Source organism: Lactuca sativa, chromosome 8 (genome assembly GCF_002870075.4).
Source record: "Lactuca sativa cultivar Salinas chromosome 8, Lsat_Salinas_v11, whole genome shotgun sequence".
NCBI classification, from domain to species: domain Eukaryota; kingdom Viridiplantae; phylum Streptophyta; class Magnoliopsida; order Asterales; family Asteraceae; genus Lactuca; species Lactuca sativa.
Window position 1 is genome coordinate 214,799,009 of NC_056630.2, and position 23,478 is coordinate 214,822,486.

Sequence of the window (23,478 nt, forward strand, 5' to 3'; positions counted from 1 at the left end):
TTAGTATATTACACATTTCAAACATTCGAGAAATCAAGGTATCTTAAAGATTGAACCCAACAACTATTTTGAATATCTGAAAATAATATACACATTAGTTTTACAATCATCTCAACAAAATAACTTGACACTAATTATAAAGTCGTGTGTCCCAATCCATTCTTGATCGTATAAAAGCTAAGCCCCCAAGCTCTTTGAAGTGCGGCTACACTCCACGATCATATAGGTGATTCTTTTATTCATGTACCTGTATACATTTTATCAAAAGAATCATTAAGAAATCAAATTCATCATGGTCTCTACAGGTTCAAAGACACGTACATTGGGATAGTTATAATGTGTGTTCCAATTCATATAAATAAGCTTTCATCATTGAATTAAACCTCTAACATTATATTAGAGGGGAATTAAGTGTCTCATTCATAAGAATTTATAAGGACTTTAAGCCCATCCCTATAACAGACTTGTGCACTAAGTCTCGCGCCAAACTCTTAGTGAGATGGTCCGCCAAATTTTGTTGTGATTTTACAAACTCAATCGAAATCACACCATCCATGATTAGATTTCTAATCATACTATGTCTGACATCAATATGTCTCGATTTACCATTATAAACTTGACTATAAGCTTTACTCATAGTAGAAACACTATCACAACGAATAGATAATGGTGAAATCGGTTTCCTCCATAATGGAATCTCATAAATCAAATTCTTTAATCATTCTGATTCCTTACTTGCAGCAGCCAATGCAATAAACTCATATTCCATTTTTGAACTAGTTGTGCAAGATTGCTTCTTAGATGCCCATGAAATAGCACCTCCACCAAGCAAAAATACCCAACCAGTTGTAGAAGAATGATCTTCTCTATTGGATATCCAACTCGCATCAGAATATCCTTCCAAGACCGAAGGAAATCATGAATAACACAAACAATAATCCTTGGTTCCTTTCAAATATTTGAAAACACGATGAATCGCTTGCCAATGTTGAGTACTAGGATTATGAGTAAATCTACTCAATCTTCCGACTGCTAAAGCTATATCAGGACGAGTGCTAGTCATAGCATACATAAAAGAACCAATAGCTTGCGAGTACTCCATTTGAGAAACTGATCTACCTCTATTAGGCATCAACTTCATGCTTGAATCCATAGGGGCGCTAATAGGTGTACAATCACTGTAATTGAACCGTTTGAGAATTTTTTCAATGTAATGTGACTGTGTAATAGGAAGTCCCTTGTTCATCCTTTTAATCCTTATTCCAAGGATTACATCCGCCTCCCCCATATCCTTCATAGAAAACTTTGAAGACAATAAATTCTTTGTTGCATTAACTTGATTTTGATCAGTGCCAAAAATCAACATATCATCTACATACAAACAAATGATCACACCGGATCCAGATGAATCAAAACGGCTGTAAACATATTTGTCAGATTGGTTTAAAGAAAAACCATTAGACAAAATAACTTCATCAAACTTCAAGTGCCATTGTTTTGGAGCTTGTTTAAGTCCATAGAAAGATTTTACAAGTCTACACACTTTTTGCTCATTTCCAGGCAGAACAAAACCTTCTGGTGTTTCATATAAACTTACTCATCAAGATCACCATTCAAAAAGGTTGTTATAACATACATTTGATGTATCACTAGATTGTAAATAGCTGCCAAAGCAAGCAACAATCTAATGGTAGAAATTCGTGCTACCGGTGCATACGTATCAAAATAATCGATACCGACTTTTTGTCTAAAACCTTGTATGACCAGACGAGCCTTGAACTTATCAATGGTTCCATCTACCTTTATTTTCTTCTTGAAAATCCATTTACATCCTAAAGGTTTAGAACCAGGAGGTAAATCAAATAACACCCAAACATTATTCTCCATAATGGATGACATCTCTTCATCAACCGCTTCTTTCCAAAACTCAACATCTCGAGACTCCATAGCTTCCTTAAAAGTCTTTGGATCAGTCTCAAGATGGGAGGAATATGAATATTGTTTCTTTACTTTATCCCTCGAACCTTCAACTAAAAATAGTTGAAATTCATCGCCAAAATTTTTCGCGACTCGACCTCGTTTGCTTTTACGAAGTTGCTGTGTTTCTGGAATTGAAACAACTTCCTTATTATCTGATTTAGGCACCTCACTTGAGCTTGGAATCAGATCTTTTGGTCTTTGAATTGAAGAATACCGCAGCTCATCAAAAATCGCATCTCGCGACTCTATAATGGTATGAACGGAATATGTCTCATTAGGTTCTATAACATAAAACCTATAAGCTTTGGAATGTTCTGCATATCCAATAAATATGCAGTCAATTCCTCTTTCACCTAAAATTTTCTTTTTAGGTTCGGGTAATTTCACAACTGCTCGACATCCCCAAATTCGAAAATACTTCAAATTTGGTGTTTTCTTGTGCCAAAGTCCATAAGGAGTAACTTTGTTCCGTTTATTAGGATCCCGATTTAGCACATAATTGGCTGTGAGCATAGCTTCACCCCAAAAGCCTTCACTTAAACTCGAAAAATAAAGCATCGAATTTACCATTTCTTTTAAAACTCGATTTTTCCGTTCAGCAACACCATTTTGCTGTGGATTGTAAGGAGCTGTGGTTTCATGAATAATTCCAACCGATTGAAAGTATTCAGAATCCATGTACTCTCCTCCCCTATCTGTCCGAAGACATTTTATAGACATACCCAACTCTAATTCGACTTCAGTTTTATATACTTTAAACTTTTCCAAAGTTTCATTTTTGGAATGTAACAAGTATACATAACAAAACCGACTTGAATCATCAATAAAAGGTAACAATTTACTCTTTATTTCCCAAAGAAGGTGTAGCATGGAAATCACATAGATCACTATGAATCAATTCCAACACTTTTGATTTTGTATTAACATTTGGAAACGGTTGTTTCGTGATTTTAGTTAACATACAAGTTTTGCATTTTTCAGAATTAATGTCAAAAGCTGGAATCAATCCGGATTTTGACATTTCAACCATTCTTTTAATATGAACATGTCCTAATCTATTATGCCATAACATAGAATTATCAAGATTAGATGCAAAAGTCATACAAGTAGATTTGACATGTGATGCAAAACAACTTATAACATTTAACTTAAAAACACGATCACAATAATAACCAAATCCCACAAATATTCCACATTTAGACAACACATACTTGTTCGACTCAATCACTTGTTTATAACCCATACAATTCAACAAACCACTAGACACAAGGTTCTTTCGAACATTTGGAACATACAATACATCAAACAAATTAATTGTTTTTCCATAAGTAAACGTAATACTAACAACACCAGATCCTAAAATTGGCTTTGATCCTTCATCCGCCATGTGTAAGACAAAACCTTTATTTACTATGTTCAACTTTGTGAACCACCGTTGTGGCAACCCGAAATTTCCATTATGTATAACATATCAAGTCAATAGAAGTCAGAACAGTTACTGTTAAATTTCAGACTTTTTGGAATAAGTTTGAATATTCTAGGATTAACACTTTAGGAGATATCAGGAGAGAGGATGCCCTAGGGTTTATTGTGCAACAATAAAGTCCCGACACATCAAAAGTTTAGAGTTTACGTCCGTAAACCCTAAAGGGGAGGGGTATAAAAGTGGCACTTAGCCATTTTTAGCATTTTTCCACCTTTCCAAGAGTAAACCCCCAAACTCTCTCAAGTATCATCCCGGTTTTCTTCGAGATCTTCAATATAGTGAGTGTTTCTAGCTCTTTCAAGTTAGTATATCACTTAATCTAGTGTTTTAACACACATCCATCCGTCTAAATGTTCCAAAAAGGTTGATTCTTCAAGTTCACCAAGAACACACACTAGCATTTTTGGACTTTTGGCTCGTTTCAAGCTTCTATACTGTAAGAGTTTCTATCCTAGTGTATCATACTGCTTAGTACACATCTTTACATCAAGAAAATGTCCCAAGAACACCAAGAACAAGGTGTTCACGGTTCAAGAAGTCCTTGAACCGTAAACACCAAGTAAAGGTGCCAAAGGGTGCCTTTGGGTGCCTTGGTCCTTCACAATGCCTTAGGAACATGCCTAGATCCTTCCTTGATGTGTTTATCACATAAAAAGGCACAAAAATCTCTCTTTTACATGTGTTTACAGTTTGGGGAGCTCCCAAAACCATAAACACCTCAAAGTATGTATAAATGACCCAAATTCCTTCTTATGCCTTAGTAACTAACATGATCCCATTCTTTGATGAGCTAAGGACTTGAAAAACCCCAAAATACCATAAAACTTATGAGTTTACGGTAGTAAAATCAAAGGAAAATGGCTTAGGAACCGTAAACTCCAAATAGGAGTGAAATGGTGCCCTAGTTCCTTCCTTAGTCACATACTTCAAGTAGAAAAGCTTCTAGGGACTCTTAAGGCTTCAAACAACAAATGGTCAAAAAGGGTGTGAGCTTACGGCCGTAAACTCAAGGGTTTACGACCGTAAACTCTTTTGGTTGTGACCACAAAACCGTAAACTCCCTTAGGGAGTTTTCCTTGAATTTTACACTCACTAGCCATGCCCTACAACACTTGGTTGCAACCCTTGTGATCTTTAACACTTGAAACAAAGTGTTCCCATGTCCTAGAGTGTCTTAACTTGATTAATTAGTTATTAATTGACTAATTAGATCACACATATGTCTATTATATGATAACTAGGATCATAGAGTGTGTTCAAGACTTCACTTGACACCTAGCAATCCTACATCTTCAGTTCATCCGTACCAGTCACTACAGGTGAGTTCATACCCCTTAATCAATGTTTTAAATGTTTTTAAATGCTTTTATGGGGGGAGTACAAGTTGAATAATGCTAGTTATTATATCAATCACATGTGATTAATAACTAACATGCACTTAGATTTACTATACGTTAGTTGTTTTACCAAACATATTTCTTCAAATGTTTCATTAAACGTTTTATATGTTTAAAACTCTTTATCAAACCGCTTTATAAACCGACATCAAGTCAAATTTTTCTTAGATATTAATCTTTTTCAAAGGTTTTATAAAACTCCTTTTATGCTTTTATATTATCAAATGCATGCCTGTATATGTATAGTTATATAAGTAATGCTTGAAGCACTTAGGAAGGCTAACCCGCTTTATTTCCTCTTCCTCGTTGGGATGTGGTCTGGTAGGGTATCGAGTATCCGTCCGAAGGTCATTCAACTATTAGTTATATATCATGTATACATATATAGACATAAAAGTACCCTCAGTCAGCTCACTACCTTTGGCTAGCAAAGGTATACCTTCAGTATACTTGTACCTTACTAGTAACTATTATAGGTATAGTTAGGAGATACTACTTACCATTCCAAGTACAAGGAATACACCAGAGTCAGTTCATTCATGAGTCTATACTAAATGATATATGAAGGGATACACTTACTTGAATACACTTACATGGATACACTTACTTGAGTACACTTACATAGATACCCTTACTTGGATACCTTTACATAGATATTTTGTTAAAAGCATGCCTGTATATGTATAGTTATATAAGTAATGTTTAAAGGACTTAGGAAGGCTAACCCACTTTATTTCCTTTTCCTCGTTGGGATGTGATCTGGTAGGGTATCGGGTATCCATCCGAAGGTCGTCTAAATATTAGTTATATATCATGTGTACATATACGGACATAATAGTTCTAGTCAGTCAGTTCAGTACCTTTGGGTAGCAAAGGTATACGTTCATATATCCCTAGTAAGCTATTATAGGTATAGTTTGGGCTTATATATGATTTGGTAATAAATATGGATTTCGACCTAGAGATTCGTTGCGAAAGTCACCTTTAGTTCCAAATGTAGAATAGGGACTACCAATCATATTATTACTTACTTACAACGGGTCTCGTGAGAAGACTACTTACTTACTAGACGGGACTAACCATTCCGGCACCCAACTGTTGGCAACAGAGGTAATGAACATCTACGGATGCCTACGGTTAATACTTATATTAGGGTACCTTTACGGGACTAACCATTCCTATGCTCTGTTGTTACCTACAGAGGAAAATGAACATCTACGGACGTCCAAGGTTATTGCTATTTCGGCAGTCGCGATGTCGGGTTGATCCTAATACAAAAGGATAAACACTTACATGGCTATATTTTTCTTATTACTTTTATTTTGTGATACATTCACATAAAAGATGAGGTAGACTATATATATATATATATATATATATATATATATATATATTGTTAATAGTAGTCTTACAAGGGAAAAACCATCTTTGTTACTTTCAAAAAGTTAAGTCTTGGTAGAAGATTTCATCTATACTAATAGGAATCATAGGGATTTCTAGGGTTTTTCAAACGCTTTCCATTACTTACAAACATTTCCACACTTGTACGAACTTTCTTTCAAAACAATGTCAAGACTTTCATTACAAGTTTTACAAATCAAAGACACATTAATACTTATGAATTCACCAACTTTTTGGCTGATACTCACTTTCAAAATAACTTGTATTCTTAGGTCAATTATAGACAGGTACGACGACCAGGTTTTGTGAAGACGGAGCAGTTCAGAGTCGTCTTTTATTTTGATTGTTAATTATGTTGTCTTATACTATGAAAGAACACACTTGTAACTAAAATTATACTATTAATGTAATGGGTGATGTTGTTGCTTGTTTACTACTTTGCATTGTTGTGATAAATTACATGACGTCCTCCGCCCCATAACGTTTCCGTCGTTCCGGTTTTGAGGTGCGACAACCGTTCATCATTACACACGTGATGTGTAGAACAGGTATCAAGCCACCATGAATCTGTATCAACCCCCTGTACAAAAGAAACTTCTGGAGTTAGTAGCATAACATTGAATACTGAACTTACAAGATCAATAGAAATTTAACCTTTGGTTGCAGATTGATCATGAGATCCACTGCCACCACCAACACCATCTTTTCCATTACCACATGCACCTTTATTTCCAAGTTTCACCCGACAGTCACGTTTCATATGCCCTTTCAGATGGCATATCCAACACACAAGTTCCTTGAAATCCTTGTATTTTTTGTTGGACTTCTTGTTGTGACCCTCATATTTACGTTTTTTACCCTTGCCCTTGTGATTAGAATTGTCTTCTTTATCACATCCAACCATATGAACTTGGGGCTGTCCAAAATCAGATTTGCCCTTTCCAGTTCCTTTGTCATTCTCTTGATCACGAAGTCCCTTTTCGATTTTCAAATGACTCCCAAGTTGAATCAAACTTATTTATTTCTTTCTATGTTTCAAATGGTGTTTGAAATCCTTCCATGAGGGTGGAAGTTTATCAATCACACTTGAAACAACAAAGGATTCATCCATGGACATGTTGTGTTGTTTGAATTGACCATAAATTCGTAGGATTTCATTATATTGTTCCATTACATATCGAGAATCAACCATTTTATAATTGTTGAAATCAGAAACAATGAACTTTTTACTTGAAACATCTTCTGCAATATATTTTGCTTCAAGTGTGTTCCATAATTCACTTGCAGTTTCAATGTTTTGATGAGTGTCAAAGAGGGAATCACACATACCATTAAGAATGTGACCAAGGCAGATGTAGTTGTCATTCTCCCATTTGCTTCTCCTTCTGATCTGTTCCAGACTTGCATCTTCAACCTCTTCTGGTTTTGGAGTAGAGAGAACATAAACAACTTTCAAAGTGGTCAACCAGAAGTGCATCTTCTTTTGCCAACGTCTGAAATATTGGCACTGAAATTTCTCCAATTTGCCAAACGAAGTATTCATGTCTTTCAATGAATTGCCAGCCATCTTTTTCAGAAAGCGAAAATATCAAACAAGATTGTTGGGGAATTTCGAATTTGGGTTATAGGAAATCTGGATCACAAACAGGAATCGTGTGAAACACTTTCCTTGTTTGATATTTCGACCCTAATTGCCTTGGGTATCACGAAATCCAAACTAGGATAATTCCTGAAGAAACAATTCTGATTTTAGGCACAAAACACAGAATCAATTTTGAGAGATAATGAAGAAGAAAGCGTTATTCAGTTTTCTGTGTTTCAAATGATACGACCTTTTTCCCGGACTTATCCATACAATGGATAAAATGAGAACAATTTTCAACTTTCAGAAAATACAAATTAAACCTTGTATTTGCATCTTTAAAGAATAACAAATTAGTCCTCGTACAAATTAAACCTTGTATTTGCATCTTGACACAGTAGATCAGGATTCGGTACTAACAATGTTTAGTAAATATAAGTGTGCACTCCCACACCTCCTAACTTATATTATAACTAAAACACTATTCTTGAAACACTTGTTAAATCAATTACACTAAAATATATTTGGTGATTAAATCACCAACATTTGGGTCGTGTCTCTCATGCTCTCCCCCTTTGTCTTTCATCACTCTTTCAACATGCCAACTAATACAATTCCCAAGAAAGATTACAAACACTTCAATCCGAAAAATTGAACAAATGACAACAACTTGAGACGATGAAGGATAAAACACATTTTGAGATCATGAGATTGACAATAACAATTTTATATGAACAAAAGTCTATTGATAATGCTTTTATTGAGTCAATTGAATAGGTTTTATGATGTTTTGAACTTCTTTATTTACAATGTAATGTTTTAATATGTATTTAACTTATTTCTTTACAAATAAATAAAATATGTTATTTTATGTTTAAAAAAACTTCATACTTAGATATTCGTGTTTGCTATTTTAAAATTCCATATTCTTTTTTCGGTGTTTAAACAGATCCATCCCCTAGTTGAACATATAACGCACCATGTCAACATTTTATGAAATAATGGAATTTCGTTAAGCATTGTCAAATACCCTAAATCGTAACCGCAATCGCAATGAACCTTCTCCCACACCCCGTTAGAAAATAATCTTAGTAGTATTATTTTGTAAATTTATTATCCATTCGGTTAACTAAGATTTAAAGATATTAGAAGCAAAATAAAAATAAAAACATTTATTTATTTTCAACAAAATTTTTGTAAATTTTATATATTATATAAACAAGTTAAGTTTTTTTTTTTTAATTACAAAATGATAAACAAATTTAGGAAACAAAAATGTTTCCATAAAATAGATCACACACATATATATATATATATATATATATATATATATATATATATATATATATATATATATATATATATATATATATATATATATATATATATATATATAGGTTCAGGTTCATTTGAGACCATTCTAATTTTATGAGACCGTGAGACCAAATATAAAAATAATTTTAAAATGCAAAATAAATGGAAAAATCCAAAAATTCTTTTTTTAAATGTTATTTTCGGAACTTGAATTAACTAAAAAAAATATTAAAAAAATAAAAAAAAAATAAAAAAAAATCCGTTTTTTTTTTGAAAAATACGTGAAATATTCTAAATAGAATATTTCACTGACATATTCTAAAAAATAATTTTAAAATGCAAAATAAATGGAAAAATCTAAAAATTCTTTTTTTAAATATTATTTTCGGAACTTGAATTAACTAAAAAAAATTAAAAAAAAATTCTATTTTTTTTTGAAAAATACGTGAAATATTCTAAATAGAATATTACACTGTACATATTCTAAAAATAATTTTAAAATGCAAAATAAATGGAAAAATCAAAAAATTCTTTTTTTAAATATTATTTTCGAAACATGAATTAACTAAAAAAAAATAAACAAATGCGTCTCACGGTCTCACAAAATATAAGTGGTCTCAAATGAACCTAACCCTATATATATATATATATATATATATATATATATATATATATATATATATATATATATATATATATATATATATATATATATATATATATATTAAAACTTTGTTCAAATTTGCATATTTTTTATCAACTTTGCCCCTTATTTTTTAGCCATTTTGTTACTTTTTGTCGTTTCAATCAAAAATTTTATATTTTTTTAGGAACCTTTTAACATTCAAATTTTGGTCACAAAATTTTAAATAATTAACAACTTTGGTCAATTTTCTAAAAACTTGCTAATTCCAACCCTTTTAATTCTTTTAACTATTTTGATATTTTTGGTCCTTACAATCAAAACTCTTAAATTTTTTCATAAAAAACACAAAAAATGGCCCAAAGCCCGGATTTTTCCGCTAGTTATTAGTATTTGGTTACGATAAAAAAATTAAAAAATGATGTTGTTACTAGAAAACTAGAAACGAAAAGAATCGATTAACGGAATTCTATTTGGTTTAGGTTTAGGAAACGTATGACATAGAAACTTTGCGTGCACACTACGACCCCCGCGCATTTTAGCCTTTCGGCCTTCTCCCCAAACCTATTTCTATCGAACTCGAACAACGATTTCTCTTTCACCAAAGCCTTTTGCTCTCCAAATCCCCTGCAAAAATTCGAATCTCTTCACACTTTCTTATTCGGTAACACTGTTTTCCCTTCTTGATTTTTATGTAGTCAATCATTAATTTTGTTCTATGATCTTAAGGTGCTCGTAATCCTGGATTCTGAATCGATTCGCTCCGATTTTAGCTATCAACTTTGATTTAGTGTGAAAAATCGATCACCAAATACTACTAACGATTTCCAATTTGAATTTGTGGATTGTGTTGCTCTAACTATTGATTTTGTTTTTTCATTTAGGTTGCTGGATTCGTCTCTCCAGAAGAGTAATCATGGTATGTTGTTGTGTTCTTGTTGATTTCTTTTTGCGTTTACTACTCTATATTAAAGATACGATTTCAAATGATTTCTGTAATTCTTCTTGTGTTTACTACTTTGTTGTGTTTTTTGTTTCTGATTTTGTCGAATGCAGATTGTATTATTAATCACTAATGTAACTTCATTACATTTTTATTCATGCAGTATTTTGATTATGGATACCATGGGACATCCTTTGAGCAGACTTATCGCTGTTACCCTGCATCTTTCATTGACAAGGTTAGGAAGCTTTATTAATGATAATTGGTTTTCTTTTTTACTTAATTTGGTAAACTATATATATATATATATATATATATATATATATATATATATATATATATATATATATATATATATATATATATATATATATATATATATATATATATATATATATCAATGTTTCTTTTTGACTTAATGCATATAGAACAAGACTATTAAATCCCACCTGTTTATATTTTTTTTCTTACATGTAATTGGGAAAAAAGAAGTGCAAAATCATGTTTGATAACAATCTATATGATTTTTAACCCTTTGATCTTTTTCTTCTTGCAGGCTCACATAGAAAATGGTGACAAAAGTGAGTGGATTCTTTTTGTATTTTAATATTTTTTTATTTTGCCTTTTAGTGAAAATACTAATATTTTTATTGTTTCTTTTCCAGTTATAATGCCTCCTTCTGCTCTTGATCGCCTTGGTTAGTTTATAAATATTAGAATCTTTCTTTATAAAGAAATTCAAATTTTCTTTAATAAAATATATGTAAAATATTAATGGCTTTATATTTACAGCTTCCCTTCACATTGATTATCCAATGCTGTTTGAGCTAAACAATGTTGCTACTGAGAGAGTGTCACATTGTGGTGTTTTGGAATTCATTGCAGAAGAAGGCTTGATATATATGCCTTATTGGGTATGAATTTCTTAAATCCATTCTTACTTTTTTTTTTTTTTTTAACAATTAGAATATACCATTAAGTCTCGACTCATTTCTTCATGTAGATGATGGAAAATTTGCTTTTACAAGAAGGGGACCTTGTGAGGGTAAAGAATATGACCCTTCCAAAGGGTACATATGTAAAATTGCAACCACACACATCCGACTTTCTCAACATTTCCAACCCAAAAGCAATGTAAGTCAACCGATTCCAATTGCGATTTCCATTCTTCGAAATTACGAAAATGCCCCTAATATTTTTTTTTTTGTTTTCGATGTACAGATTAGAGACGACACTGAGGAACTTCTCGTGTTTAACAACAGGAGATAGCATTATGGTGGCATATAACAACAAGAAATATTATATTGATATTATTGAATCAAAGCCTTCTAATGCAATAACTATTATTGAAACTGATTGTGAGGTTGACTTTGCTCCTCCTCTTGATTACAAGGAACCACAAAGGCTCCCCCTCTCATCATCATCATCCACCCAAGGTACAACTTTCATAGGATAAGTTGTAGAAAATAGCAATCTACTTTACTTTACTTAAAAAAAAAATCAATATAGTAAATAATTTGTATTTATTTATTCTTGCAGATGAAGAAAGTCTACCAGAGGAACCAAAGTTCAACCCGTTTACAGGATCGGGGAGAAGGTTGGATGGGAAGGCTTTGACATACCAACCGCCGCCTGTTTCCACCGCCTCCAAAGGGAAGCAAGCGGTGGTTTCCGGCGGAACACCTACCGCCGCTTCTAGCTCCCGCCAGACTCGGGGAAAACTTGTGTTTGGTTCTAGTTCTAATGCTGCTGCCCCTCAAAAGCGAAAGGTTTTTTTTTTTTTTTTTTGTTAAATGTTTACCAATGATAGGATATGGTAATATTAGTATTTATATTTTTATTTTTGGTAAATAAATGTAAGTATTTTGCTCATAACACCATTTTTTTTGTGATGTGTAGGAAGCTGCTAAAGAGAAGAAAGTGGAAGAACCCGCAAAGGAAGAAGCCAAGTTCCAAGCTTTCACTGGAAGAAAATATTCGCTGAAGGGTTAACTATCAAGAATCAAGACAACCATAACCCATGTTTATTAATTTCCCTCAAGTGTTCGATGACTTTTAACTTGTAAAGTAACTTAACTTTAAACTAAAACTAAAAGATGAGTCAAATTTACCATTAAAAAATTGAGGTTTTGCTTTGTTGCGTTGAATTTATTATTATTATTTTTTTTAGGATCCAATCTTAAATAGGGGTTCTATAATCAATTTTGGGTTTACAAGATCACACAAAAAAAACATAATTTTAAGACAAAACTGTAAATTTGGTCCTTGTGGTTTGCAAAAATCTTTGGATAGGGTCCAAAAAGTTCCCGTTTGCAAAGAAGATCCAAAATGAAAAGTTTTCTGGGTTTTTGGTCCTAAACTTAAGAAATTCTTGTATTTTTGGTCTATGGAACGATTGAATTGACTGTTTTGCCTTTAAATTTCTTTTTTGTATTTTTTATATTTTTATTTTATAAATATTAATACAAAAAAGGAATTAAGTTGGCTCTCTCTCTACCAACCCCACCGGAGCCCTCACCCTTCTCTCTCTCTTCCTCCTCTCTCTCTCTCTCTCTCTCTGTTGATTATTCTCCCCAAGTACTCTTGTTCTCTTTGAAATGAAGAGATTGAGCAATCTCAAAACCTCTAGCAGCTTGCTTTCATGAGTAATAATATCAAGTAGAGATCGAAACAGATTTGCAGCCACCATTTTCATGATTTCCTGCACTGAAAAGGTGAGATGGGATGTTTTAAATCGAGCAACAATGGATAAATCATGCAGCAGTGTTGAAATCAAGCAACAATCAGGCACATTCCCTTTTCATTCTAGACTGAGGCCTAGTAAAAAAATGAGGAGAAGTCTCCCCTGTTCATCATCTTCTTTACATAGACCTATAAATCTCTCATTTTTTTGGGGTTTCTTTATTTCAATTGTCAATCAACACTTCCAACAAAAAGAATCAAACCTTTGTTCTTGGTATTGGCTGTTAACTGTTAACTGATTGGGGAAGTAATACATATGTTCTTCATCTTTTTACCCATCCTTGGTGGGGTTGATTGGGGGTGGAACACGTATAGTTAACTTGTGGTCCTCGAGAGTCCATACAAACACACACACACATCAAAGAAATTAGGGCTCTTAAGAAGAAAGGACAATCGAAGCATATTTCCACAAGTAATCGAAGTTTTGACATCTGGGTTCAATACACACATTGAAAAATTGAAAAACACACACACACACACAAAAAAGTCAAAAATGGTGTAAACCCGGTTGAAGAAAAATGAACTTGTGTGTGATTTCTTTCTGATTTGCAGGGTCGTGTTTATGATTGCAGTGGTCGAGGGTGGGAATTATGATGTGAAGGGGGTTTGCTTATCGGTGAACTGTAACAAACATGAGGTTGCAGGTGGTGTGTCTATGGAGAGAAGATGATAGACCTGTGGGAAGAAGATGATGGAGTAGTTGGGTTTTTTGGACTTAGGATGAGAGAGAGGGGTACCGGTAGGGGTGGAGTGCTATCTTTTTTGTTTTTTATTTTTATTTTATAAAGTATTAAAATATTTTTATTTTTATTTTATAAAGTATTAAAATAAACAAGAAAAGAAAATACAAAACTGAAATTAAAGGGTAAATAGGTACTTTCAAAGTTTTTTGGACCAAAAACCCAAAAAACTCTTGATTTTGGACATTCTGTGCAAGCCGTAAATTTTTTAGACCTTATCCAAAGACTTTTGCAAACCACAAGGACCAAATTTACAGTTTTGTCTAATTTTAACTTATTATTTCAAAACATGACAAGTATTTTAAATATTCAGTTTCCGTTAAAAACCTATAAAAACTTCTAAATATTAATCACAATAAAAAAAAGATAAACTTTAAACGGGTAAAGAGTAAAAGTCGTAAAATGTTAATTTTTTTTTATTAAATTTTTTCAAAAAGTGAAAACAACATAGATAAAAGTTTCCGGTCAAGAAAGCAAATCATCATATGAAGCATCTTCATGTTTTTGGTTCCATAATCCATACAAATGCAAACTCACTCTGATATTTTTCAGTATTATTTTCTATCCAACTTTTTTTGGTTTTGTTTTTTTTGCCACAAAAATAATAAAAAAAATGTGATGGATATGTTGTTGTCAGTCAGACTACAACCTTTTGATCTAAAATGGCTTTCAATGCTTCTTTGATGAACGGATACCGGATACTTATACGAAAACCATAATTCTTTCGTTCTAACAGGCAAAACCTGTCAAACAAAAACCCCTTTATAATTTATAATAACATATCTTAATAATTTATAATTTATAATCATAAACTAAGTACGTGTCAATAATATTAAAATAATGTAATAAATAATAGATATGGAAATTCGAATGTAAGAAATAGCAATGTACACTCATATATTTGTGTGTCATGTGTCGAGACATTATACTTTGGAAATTTTACCTGATAATAGCATTGAAAATTGCTTTATATTAATTGACATTGTTTTAATTGAAAATTCATTTGCATGCAAAGTTATATTTTCAAGAATGAATCGAATACTATGTTTTTTTTTAACAGTAACTATTACCTTCTTACATGGAAAAATGGACTGAGCTTTAGATCTAGATCGAGTCAAGACACAAATATTATGGTTATCTGCAGTCCAAAGTTAATTAAGATTAGTTAAATTTCTGTTATGATAAAACATAGACAAAAAAGTTATAATTTAAAGCACATAACTCTAAAGATTCTCACATCAATACTCTGAAGTTGTAAACAATATATCAAAGTTGATACATGGTTATAAGAGCAATAAGAAAAATCCAGAAATTTATGAACCCATTAAGGCCTTGTCTTTTTTTTTTTCCATTAAGTGTTGTTGTTTTTTTTTTTTCCATTAAGTGTTGTCTGGATAAATTATTTGTTAAGCTCACCGATATGGATCCTAGCTCAAACTTTCCTTCTTCTTCTTCCTTCAAGAGCTTCCAAGACTACCAAACATGAGGACAAGAGCACCAAAGAGTTTTAGGGTTAGAGTTGTTGGGTTTGAGAGTGACGGAGGCTGAAGTTGGGGAACCCTAGTGTCCCCACTTTCCTTTAAATACCCGAAACTTAGGGTTTTGCCATCAGACCACCACCACTTCATGGTAACATGCTGCCACGCCGTGGTGGCCTAATGAAACATGCGATCTCAACCTGACTCGCTAAGTGGTGGTGGTCCTTTCACCACGTCGTGGCAACCCTAAGCATAAAAACAATATAATTTCCAAGTACCTCAAAATCCGGATGTTACAAATTTTAATGAGTTTTGCCACCTCCAAACTTCTATATGTCTCCGATTTGGAATGCAGTTGCTGTGGCAGGCTACCTTAACACGATACTTGTCATTCTAAATTTTCATTTCCATAGCATTTGGAGAGATCCCAGGTTTCTAAACCTGATCTTTCACTAATTATTGTAACTGCTTAATGTTATATATACATATATTTGAAAGTATCTATATGTTTTTTGTTTTATTGCAGTAAGTTTAGTGACATATATGATGGATAATTTTTTGTTATAACATTGGAAAATGATGTACGGATAGTTGAAATTGTACTTGGATACCTAATGGAAAGGTTTGATGGGAATTTGACCAATGTTTTCAACTACATAATAAAGGCTTGGGCACCTGTTCAGTACTACCAAGGCTTCTAGAAGAAAAGTAAGTTTTTTTTTTTTTTTTTTTTTTTTTTTTTTTTTTTTAAATTTTGTTTTAATTACGTTATTATTTATCATCTAATCATATTTTAATGTGTTAAATGGCCAGGTTCATAAGGATTTCACCATTTGCAAACCGCTTATCATTTGATGCACCTCCTGATGTTCAACGCCTTCGATGTTTGGCAAATTATGAAGCTTTAAAATTTTCAAGCCCTTTATTGACAATGGGTCAAACTTCACTTTCAAGAATGAAATAACACAGTGAAATCAATGGTGGAAAGTGTATTTCTGTACATCTATGCTTTGAGGAGGCCTGTACTTTTTATCTTTTTATCAAGGTTGCAGAAAACACTCCACTTAGGCTCGACGGTGGACTGGGGTCAAGGGATTAATCAGCTAGACGTAGATTAATCGATGACCATTAATTATTAAAAAATTAATAAATATAACATTAATCCTAATAATATAAGTAAACAAGTTAACAAATATATTAGTTCATTGATGATTTGGATTAAACAACCATATCAGCCAAGAATTACAAATGTTGTTCATTTGTTCTTGAATGTTCTTCGTCAATTCTTCAAAATCATGTTTTCACAACGAGTTCATTCAAGCCACCAAATTGAGAGCTGCAACAACCTTAAACCACCACCTCATTTCTACCCCTAATAAGAATAGCCAAATACCACCACCTGCTCCATCCGTTTTTGCTCCAACCACCAAAGACCACCATGTTGGGTTTTGAGCATTCTAACACTTCCTAAGTGTACATGCAACCCTAAATACCTTGGATCTATGTTTTCTCTATTATACATGCAAATAAGAACATCCAAGGTATTATCCTAATCTAGCATACAAAAACTATGAATGTAACAAGATAGAATACATACCTCTTGATGTAGCTTGATGTCTTCAAGCTTTAAGAGCTTAGCCCCAATAGTGTGGAAGCCTCAAGTGGAATCACAAATCACCAAGACACCTTGGAATACTTTAGAGAATATGATTACTTGGTTCTCTCTAGTGAAATTGGCTAGCCCTTCTTTAGTGTATCCACACTAGTGCCTATTTCACCAACCAAAGACATCTTTATATAGTATGGAGGATTAGGGTTAAACCCTAATACCCATGACCTTTCATTTCCTAGGATCCATGGGTTAAACACTCCATGGACTATCCATGAAAGCTTAGCCCAACCTAAATGAACTTGGCCCATTCCATATATATAAGAGTCCATATTTAATTAGTTCCTTTTGATCACTTAATTAATTATAAATTAATTCTTGATCAATACTAATTAAATAATATGATTCCATATTAATATATTAGAACTTATAATATATTAATATTAATCATAAACATACTATTCTCAAAAGATTATCCATATAAATTGTGTCGGTGAAGTGCAACCCAAATGGACCATGCTGGGTCGGGTCAAGTACATACCAAATATAGTTATGGACTTAGACATTAATCCAACAGTCTCCCACTTGGATAAGTCTAAAACTATTATTGCGTATGAATTCAAACCTAACTGGCAATCGTAGCTCTTAAAGCTGCTGTCGAACTCTGATCTTGTCAACGAACTTGTCCATTAGATAAGGGATCATATATTATCGTCTCATGATCACTCGTGATAAAATCCATGAAGTGATTCCAATGAGCGCGGGTTGAATCCAATACTCAGAACTTATGAGCACTCATGAGTGTTGTAGCCCTTTGTCCAACACCTTAGACCTCTACAAGCCAACCCATGACAGTCTTAATTCATATCTACTTCCAACATATGACCGACTGTGGATGTTTGAATAACTTAGTCATTCAGGAAGAATAACCCAGTTTATTCGGGAAGTCAAAACATGCAAAATAAAACACAATAATAATTGAATCCAATATGGTATCAACCCTTTGAACATAAATAAAACACCTTTTATTTATCACCATATGATTACACATTATTCATTGTATACTGTTTCAGCTATCAACTTTATTCTTGAATTTAAAACAATAGTTGTCCCATGCTCCAAGCATGTACACTATGTTTTCTTAAACACTAGTAATGCCACACACCAAGTATGCATACTATGTTTGTCTATGATCTTTACTTTGTGAACTAGATCAATTGAACATAACTTCAATGATTCTCTTTTCACACTCCCAAATCCTTACTGCAAATGCAAGAATTCCAAATTCATGCCATTTACAGAAATCTGTTAGATTCTAAACTTATATGCATTGATCCTCTTGTAACGATTATGCACAAAGTCACAAAGACTTGACAACAATCATTACAGAGTATTCCAAAGGAGATCAACTCCTTGGAAATATCCTTCTTGCATTAAGTTTCCTTAATCTTACACATATTGAAAATTCTAACTTTGAAACATTTCCAGATTCCATTTTGACTATCACTTCTGAACAAGAGTTGCCTCCTTACAGATTATGTCAATATGGTCCTTCCAGAATTATCACTATACTTCCAATTGTCCTTGAGTAACCAATCTTTGGTAAACCTTCGATTGTCCTCGACAATTGTTTAATCCTTCCAGTTCTAAACCTTTTCCCTTCTTAATGCCCCAGGCATTTGGAAAATTTTAGAACGGATGAATATAGCACATGTAATCGATCCTATATCCGAAGCATATGGGACACGATTCATGATGTCTTACATAAAGACTAAACCAGTCTTTTGCTATAATATTTCCATTTCAATTTGCCAAGTTCTCATAATTCAGATTATGAAAAGGGATGCCGTAATCATAATCGAATTTTAGAACGCAAATAATGGACCCATATACAGAATTTCCTTATGTTGAGCCATTCCAACATGAAATTCATATATATCCTTGACTAAATGATTAAAACCTCACGATCTAAGCTTATAGATTTGAGATGAAGCATAATTTCCTCTCCATTAATTATAGCAAAACAACTTTTTCCCAATTGAAACTTTTGTTTTCTATAATTAACATTGCTAACTTGCAATACTTATCATAATTATCATGCTCCCACTAACATGATGATTATTAGCATAACACTTATGCTCCCACTAGCTTTGACATGTACTCAGAAATCAGCTGGACAGTCTGAAATTTAGATTCATACACCCTTTCCGTAGATAGCTCACCTGTGTGTCTAAGCAATTTCAAGAACCATGAAAAGGGATACCGTAATCATGGTCTCAATTGCTTAGGCATTTGCCATTTCTCACAAGTCCATGTTAGTGTGTCGGTTAACCACACGTGCTCCACTAACGACTTTTGAAAATGCAAATAACACAATTGATATCTTCGTAAAATCTACTTAGTGAAAGCGTTTCCTCACCATCATTTTCATGAATCGGAGAGAAACCTTATGACACTTAGATTTATATGGTGTATGAGTTCCTACCCATATGAATTTGTCAAACCATAATCACAAGACAAAGATAATGACAAATCCAAAACCATATGGATTGAACTCAATCTTAACTTCTTGCCATCTGGCAGCTCAAGGGCCTGCCATTGCTTCCAAGTTGTTATGCAACAAACTGAGAACTCTAAGAACTCATATGCAAAGCCAACTTTAACTGGAATGGGCACAGATATGTCAACACGATAGGTTATAAACCTCAAGTCGTGTGCTAGTGAAGAACTTCAGGTTTTATTCTTGATTATTTCTTGAGACTTTCAAGACCTTTAAGACTCCCACTGTCCTCTTGACATATAAGACTCCCTTGTCAAACATCCAAGAGATAGTGCGGATTCTAATCAAGAAAAACACTTTACCCAATTGGCCTAAGTTGGTCTTTGTTTTATCCAAAACATCACAACTTACCAATTTCAAATGTACAAGAGTAGAAAACTTTTACTCTTACATTTGACAAGTGTTTTAAACCTTCTTTAAGACATGTCACTCAAATGACAATCTTGGAGTATGACTCTAAGACTTGTATTGGAACGAAGTATGACTCATCTTCTTGATTTAACCATTTCAACAATTCAAGTTCCTCTTCTTAGTCATAAGAATGCACTAAGATTTCCTTAGAGAACTAATTTTGATATGGTTTCTTAATCATTAAGATGATCACAAAACTGATACTAAAGTACTCTCCCATCTTTTCAGATATGAGAAACTTTTATCCTTCTGCCTAATTTGATTCTTCTTATTCGCCCTGCCATACATTGGAACCTTTTCCAATGTCTCAGAGTTACACTTAAGCTTGTAAGTATAATCATATTTACTGAGCTTTAGTAAACTATGACGAATAGTCTTATCAATCTTTTGTGGTGGACTTAATCAGTGCACAAGAATGTGTACTCGATCCCTTAGTCCTTTACTTGACTCACACATCCATGTGGCCGAGTAATTAGTCTTAATTTTCCAAAACTTGAAAGTTCTCATTCATCATGCTATACAACTTGCATGATTCCAAGTTCCGGTCCAATTGAAACTTGGGTGATGAGAATCTTTCCTTATTTGGTAAATCTAGACATTACCACAAATGAAAGAATCAATTTCATATTTCCACTCTTGCTCTTAATGGAATCATATAAGCAACAATTTTTCCTCAAAAGCCATTGTAAGGATATTTTAAAATAAATAAAATCAAAAATTTTTTCTTTTATTTTAAAACTTTGCGGAAAAAATTATCCTTACAATCCATATGAAAACTTGTTGTTATCTATTCCTAAGCAATATCTCATAACTCCTAAGAAGTTGCTCAAGAATCCGATCTTCAAACTATGCGATAGAAATCCATCTACGCCATCAGATTCAGCATATTCTTTCTTTAAGTTTCTTCACTTTTCTTTGATTCTTAAAACATCACCATGTGACCCAGTCACATCATGTATCAGGAATCTCAGAATAGAAACTTAACAGAGTTAGATAGTGGTCTTTACCTGAAGTAGAGTCAAACTTATTGACTTTAACATCCTTAGGTAAATTTGGCAGCTTCGCAACCAATGCCCCTTCCCTTGGCAATATAAACGTATGGACCCTTTGATAATGGTACACGAGACTATCACAGACTTAGCTTTTCTCTTTACCATTTGGTCAACCGAGTTGACTATGGCCGATCCCTTTCCATTGGGAAGAGAATGCTTTACTGGATATCCAATGTCATCATTGTCAATGTCCATAAAGTTTTAGGAAGTTGATCTTAGCAAATAGATAAGATCATTAAGGGTCTTGTCATAGTCTGTTTCATAGGTGTCCCAAAGGAACTCACTATGTGACTTAGAAAGTGATTGAACCACCAACTTTCTCAAGACTTTGACACCCAACTCTCCCGGCTTGTCAATATGTGACTACATCTCCAAGATGTGTTCACACCTAGACCTTGCCTTGCCAATAGGGCTTGAGTGACCTTAAACTTTTCAAGAACTTGTGGGTTGGGGAGAATAATTGGAGGAGGTGAAAGAAGTATGATTTCCAAAGGACATCATCTTCATTTAGGAAACCTTGTTTCACTAGATTTGGGAAGATCATAGGTGTCTATTACAGACATCTTTTGGGAGATATTCAAGATAGTTGATTTAAAGTCCTTAATATGACACCCAAAATGAAATATTAAGGCTAGGACCCAACAAACTATTTTATAACTTAGAAGAGGTATGCCGTAATCCAAGCTATAAAATATTTGAAGGTAGGTGAATGACGATTCACCAATTTCCACCAAGATAAATGAAATGAATTATTAGGTTTTAATTGGTTTTGAAACTCCTAGATCTTTGAGATTCATTGAACTTTTCAAAGGCATGTTTCAATCTCGAGTGTGCCCTTCAGGTTTTGTGACTGGGATGCCGAGGATCACAAAACAAGGTGTGAAGTAACCATGCAAATCACTTGGTACCCTTAATAAATTACCCCTCAATCGATGTGCCGGTTAACCACACACGCTCCATCGATACTATGATAAATATTAAGTCACCCTTTACCTACCTTGTTAAGTCCAAGTTAGTGTGCCGGTTAACCACACACGCTCCACTAACGACTTAGACAAAGTGTAAAGTGTAATTTCATGGGTTAGCACCTTATTCACATTTTTCCTAAGTAACTAAGATTGGGTATTATTAAGAGTTTAGTTACTTAGTATTATCATTAATACTTTTAATGAAGGGAGAATTCTAGTCCTGTCAAACCCGTTCGGCTAACGACCCTCCACCAGTCAAGCAAGCGGTGGGTGAGAGTGGACACCCATTAAGTTGCCATTTTATAGGCAACAACCTTATACCCACCTTATAGACCGGCTTCGTGAATGAGGCGTACTAGCGGTAAGACTGACTTTACTCTTATACATATATATATATATATATATATATATATATATATATATATATATATATATATATATTATTAACTTATAATATTATAAAGTATAAGGGTTGAATTTTAACTTTTAAAATTCTAAGGGCTAACTTGGAATTAAAGTATTCATAAGTGAAAACTTTACAAATTCCAAAACTTGAGGGCAAGTTTTGAAACTATTCAAAACTAATTAATTCCATAACTTATGTGTTTAAAGTAGTTTTAATCCAAAAACTCTTCAAGTTCCATAACTTGAGGACAAGTTATGGAAGACTTTAAACTAATAAAAGAATTAACTTTTCTTTATTTTATAACTTATGGAATTAATTAAGGTTACACCTTTTTTTTTTATTTTATTTTATTAAATGAAGAGACTCTTGGTCCTCCATAACTTGAGGACAAGTTATGGAGTCATAAAACCATTTAATTAGAACTAGACTCTTCATTTTTGTAACCTTTGCCAATTTTTTATGAGTTTTATGATTCTTAAATGTGACTTTTCATATAACTTGAGGACAAGTTACAAAAACACATTTTAGAATCAATTCTTAGATTAATTTGGATTAAAACCAACTATCACATAATTTTATTCATTAATCTAAATTCACTCATAAAACAAGGTAACACAAAAAACTTTTGGTGATCCATAACTTATTCTTAAGTTATGGAATCCTTTAAAACATTAACACCAAAATTTGAAACTCCATAAAAACTTTGAATCAAATTTTTTTTTCTTTTTTTTTTCAACTTTGAAAATAAAATATTTGCATCAATATA

General features: G+C 33.0%; 2 protein-coding genes across 3 annotated transcripts; one reads left to right on the top strand and one right to left on the bottom strand.

Moving 5' to 3' along the window:
• Nucleotides 1–6,913: 6,913 nt before the first annotated feature.
• On the bottom strand, nucleotides 6,914–7,831 carry LOC111903776 (uncharacterized). The gene is made up of 2 exons (XM_023899533.1): nucleotides 7,349–7,831; nucleotides 6,914–7,240 (listed from the first exon to the last, which is right to left on the bottom strand). Exons 1-2 carry the CDS (start codon nucleotides 7,829–7,831, stop codon nucleotides 6,914–6,916), a joined length of 810 nt encoding a protein of 269 aa, XP_023755301.1.
• A 2,481-nt stretch (nucleotides 7,832–10,312) lies between these two features.
• LOC111903719 (uncharacterized) lies at nucleotides 10,313–12,900 on the top strand. 2 transcript variants are annotated; one of them, XM_023899474.3, is made up of 10 exons: nucleotides 10,313–10,467; nucleotides 10,688–10,722; nucleotides 10,910–10,984; nucleotides 11,303–11,327; nucleotides 11,412–11,444; nucleotides 11,539–11,660; nucleotides 11,750–11,880; nucleotides 11,968–12,182; nucleotides 12,286–12,515; nucleotides 12,646–12,900. In XM_023899474.3, exons 2-10 carry the CDS (start codon nucleotides 10,720–10,722, stop codon nucleotides 12,736–12,738), a joined length of 927 nt encoding a protein of 308 aa, XP_023755242.1. In that variant the 5' UTR covers nucleotides 10,313–10,467; nucleotides 10,688–10,719; the 3' UTR covers nucleotides 12,739–12,900. The 2 variants fall into 2 exon arrangements, with proteins under 2 accessions (XP_023755242.1, XP_023755241.1); XM_023899473.3 differs by lacking the exons at nucleotides 10,313–10,467; nucleotides 10,688–10,722 and having other exon boundaries at nucleotides 10,904–10,984.
• The last annotated feature ends 10,578 nt before the right edge of the window (nucleotides 12,901–23,478 follow it).

What these genes read in the sequence shown, in the direction of transcription:
- LOC111903776 (XM_023899533.1), bottom strand. Translation starts at nt 7,831, where the DNA reads ATGGCTGGCAATTCATTGAAAGACATGAATACTTCGTTTGGCAAATTG. An exon ending in AATCCTTTGTTGTTTCAAGT is followed by an intron (nt 7,241 to 7,348) that starts GTGATTGATAAA and finishes AAAATCGAAAAG; the next exon opens with GGACTTCGTGATCAAGAGAA.
- LOC111903719 (XM_023899473.3), top strand. Translation starts at nt 10,904, where the DNA reads ATGCAGTATTTTGATTATGGATACCATGGGACATCCTTTGAGCAGACT. An exon ending in TGATATATATGCCTTATTGG is followed by an intron (nt 11,661 to 11,749) that starts GTATGAATTTCT and finishes TTCTTCATGTAG; the next exon opens with ATGATGGAAAATTTGCTTTT. An exon ending in ATCATCATCATCCACCCAAG is followed by an intron (nt 12,183 to 12,285) that starts GTACAACTTTCA and finishes TTATTCTTGCAG; the next exon opens with ATGAAGAAAGTCTACCAGAG.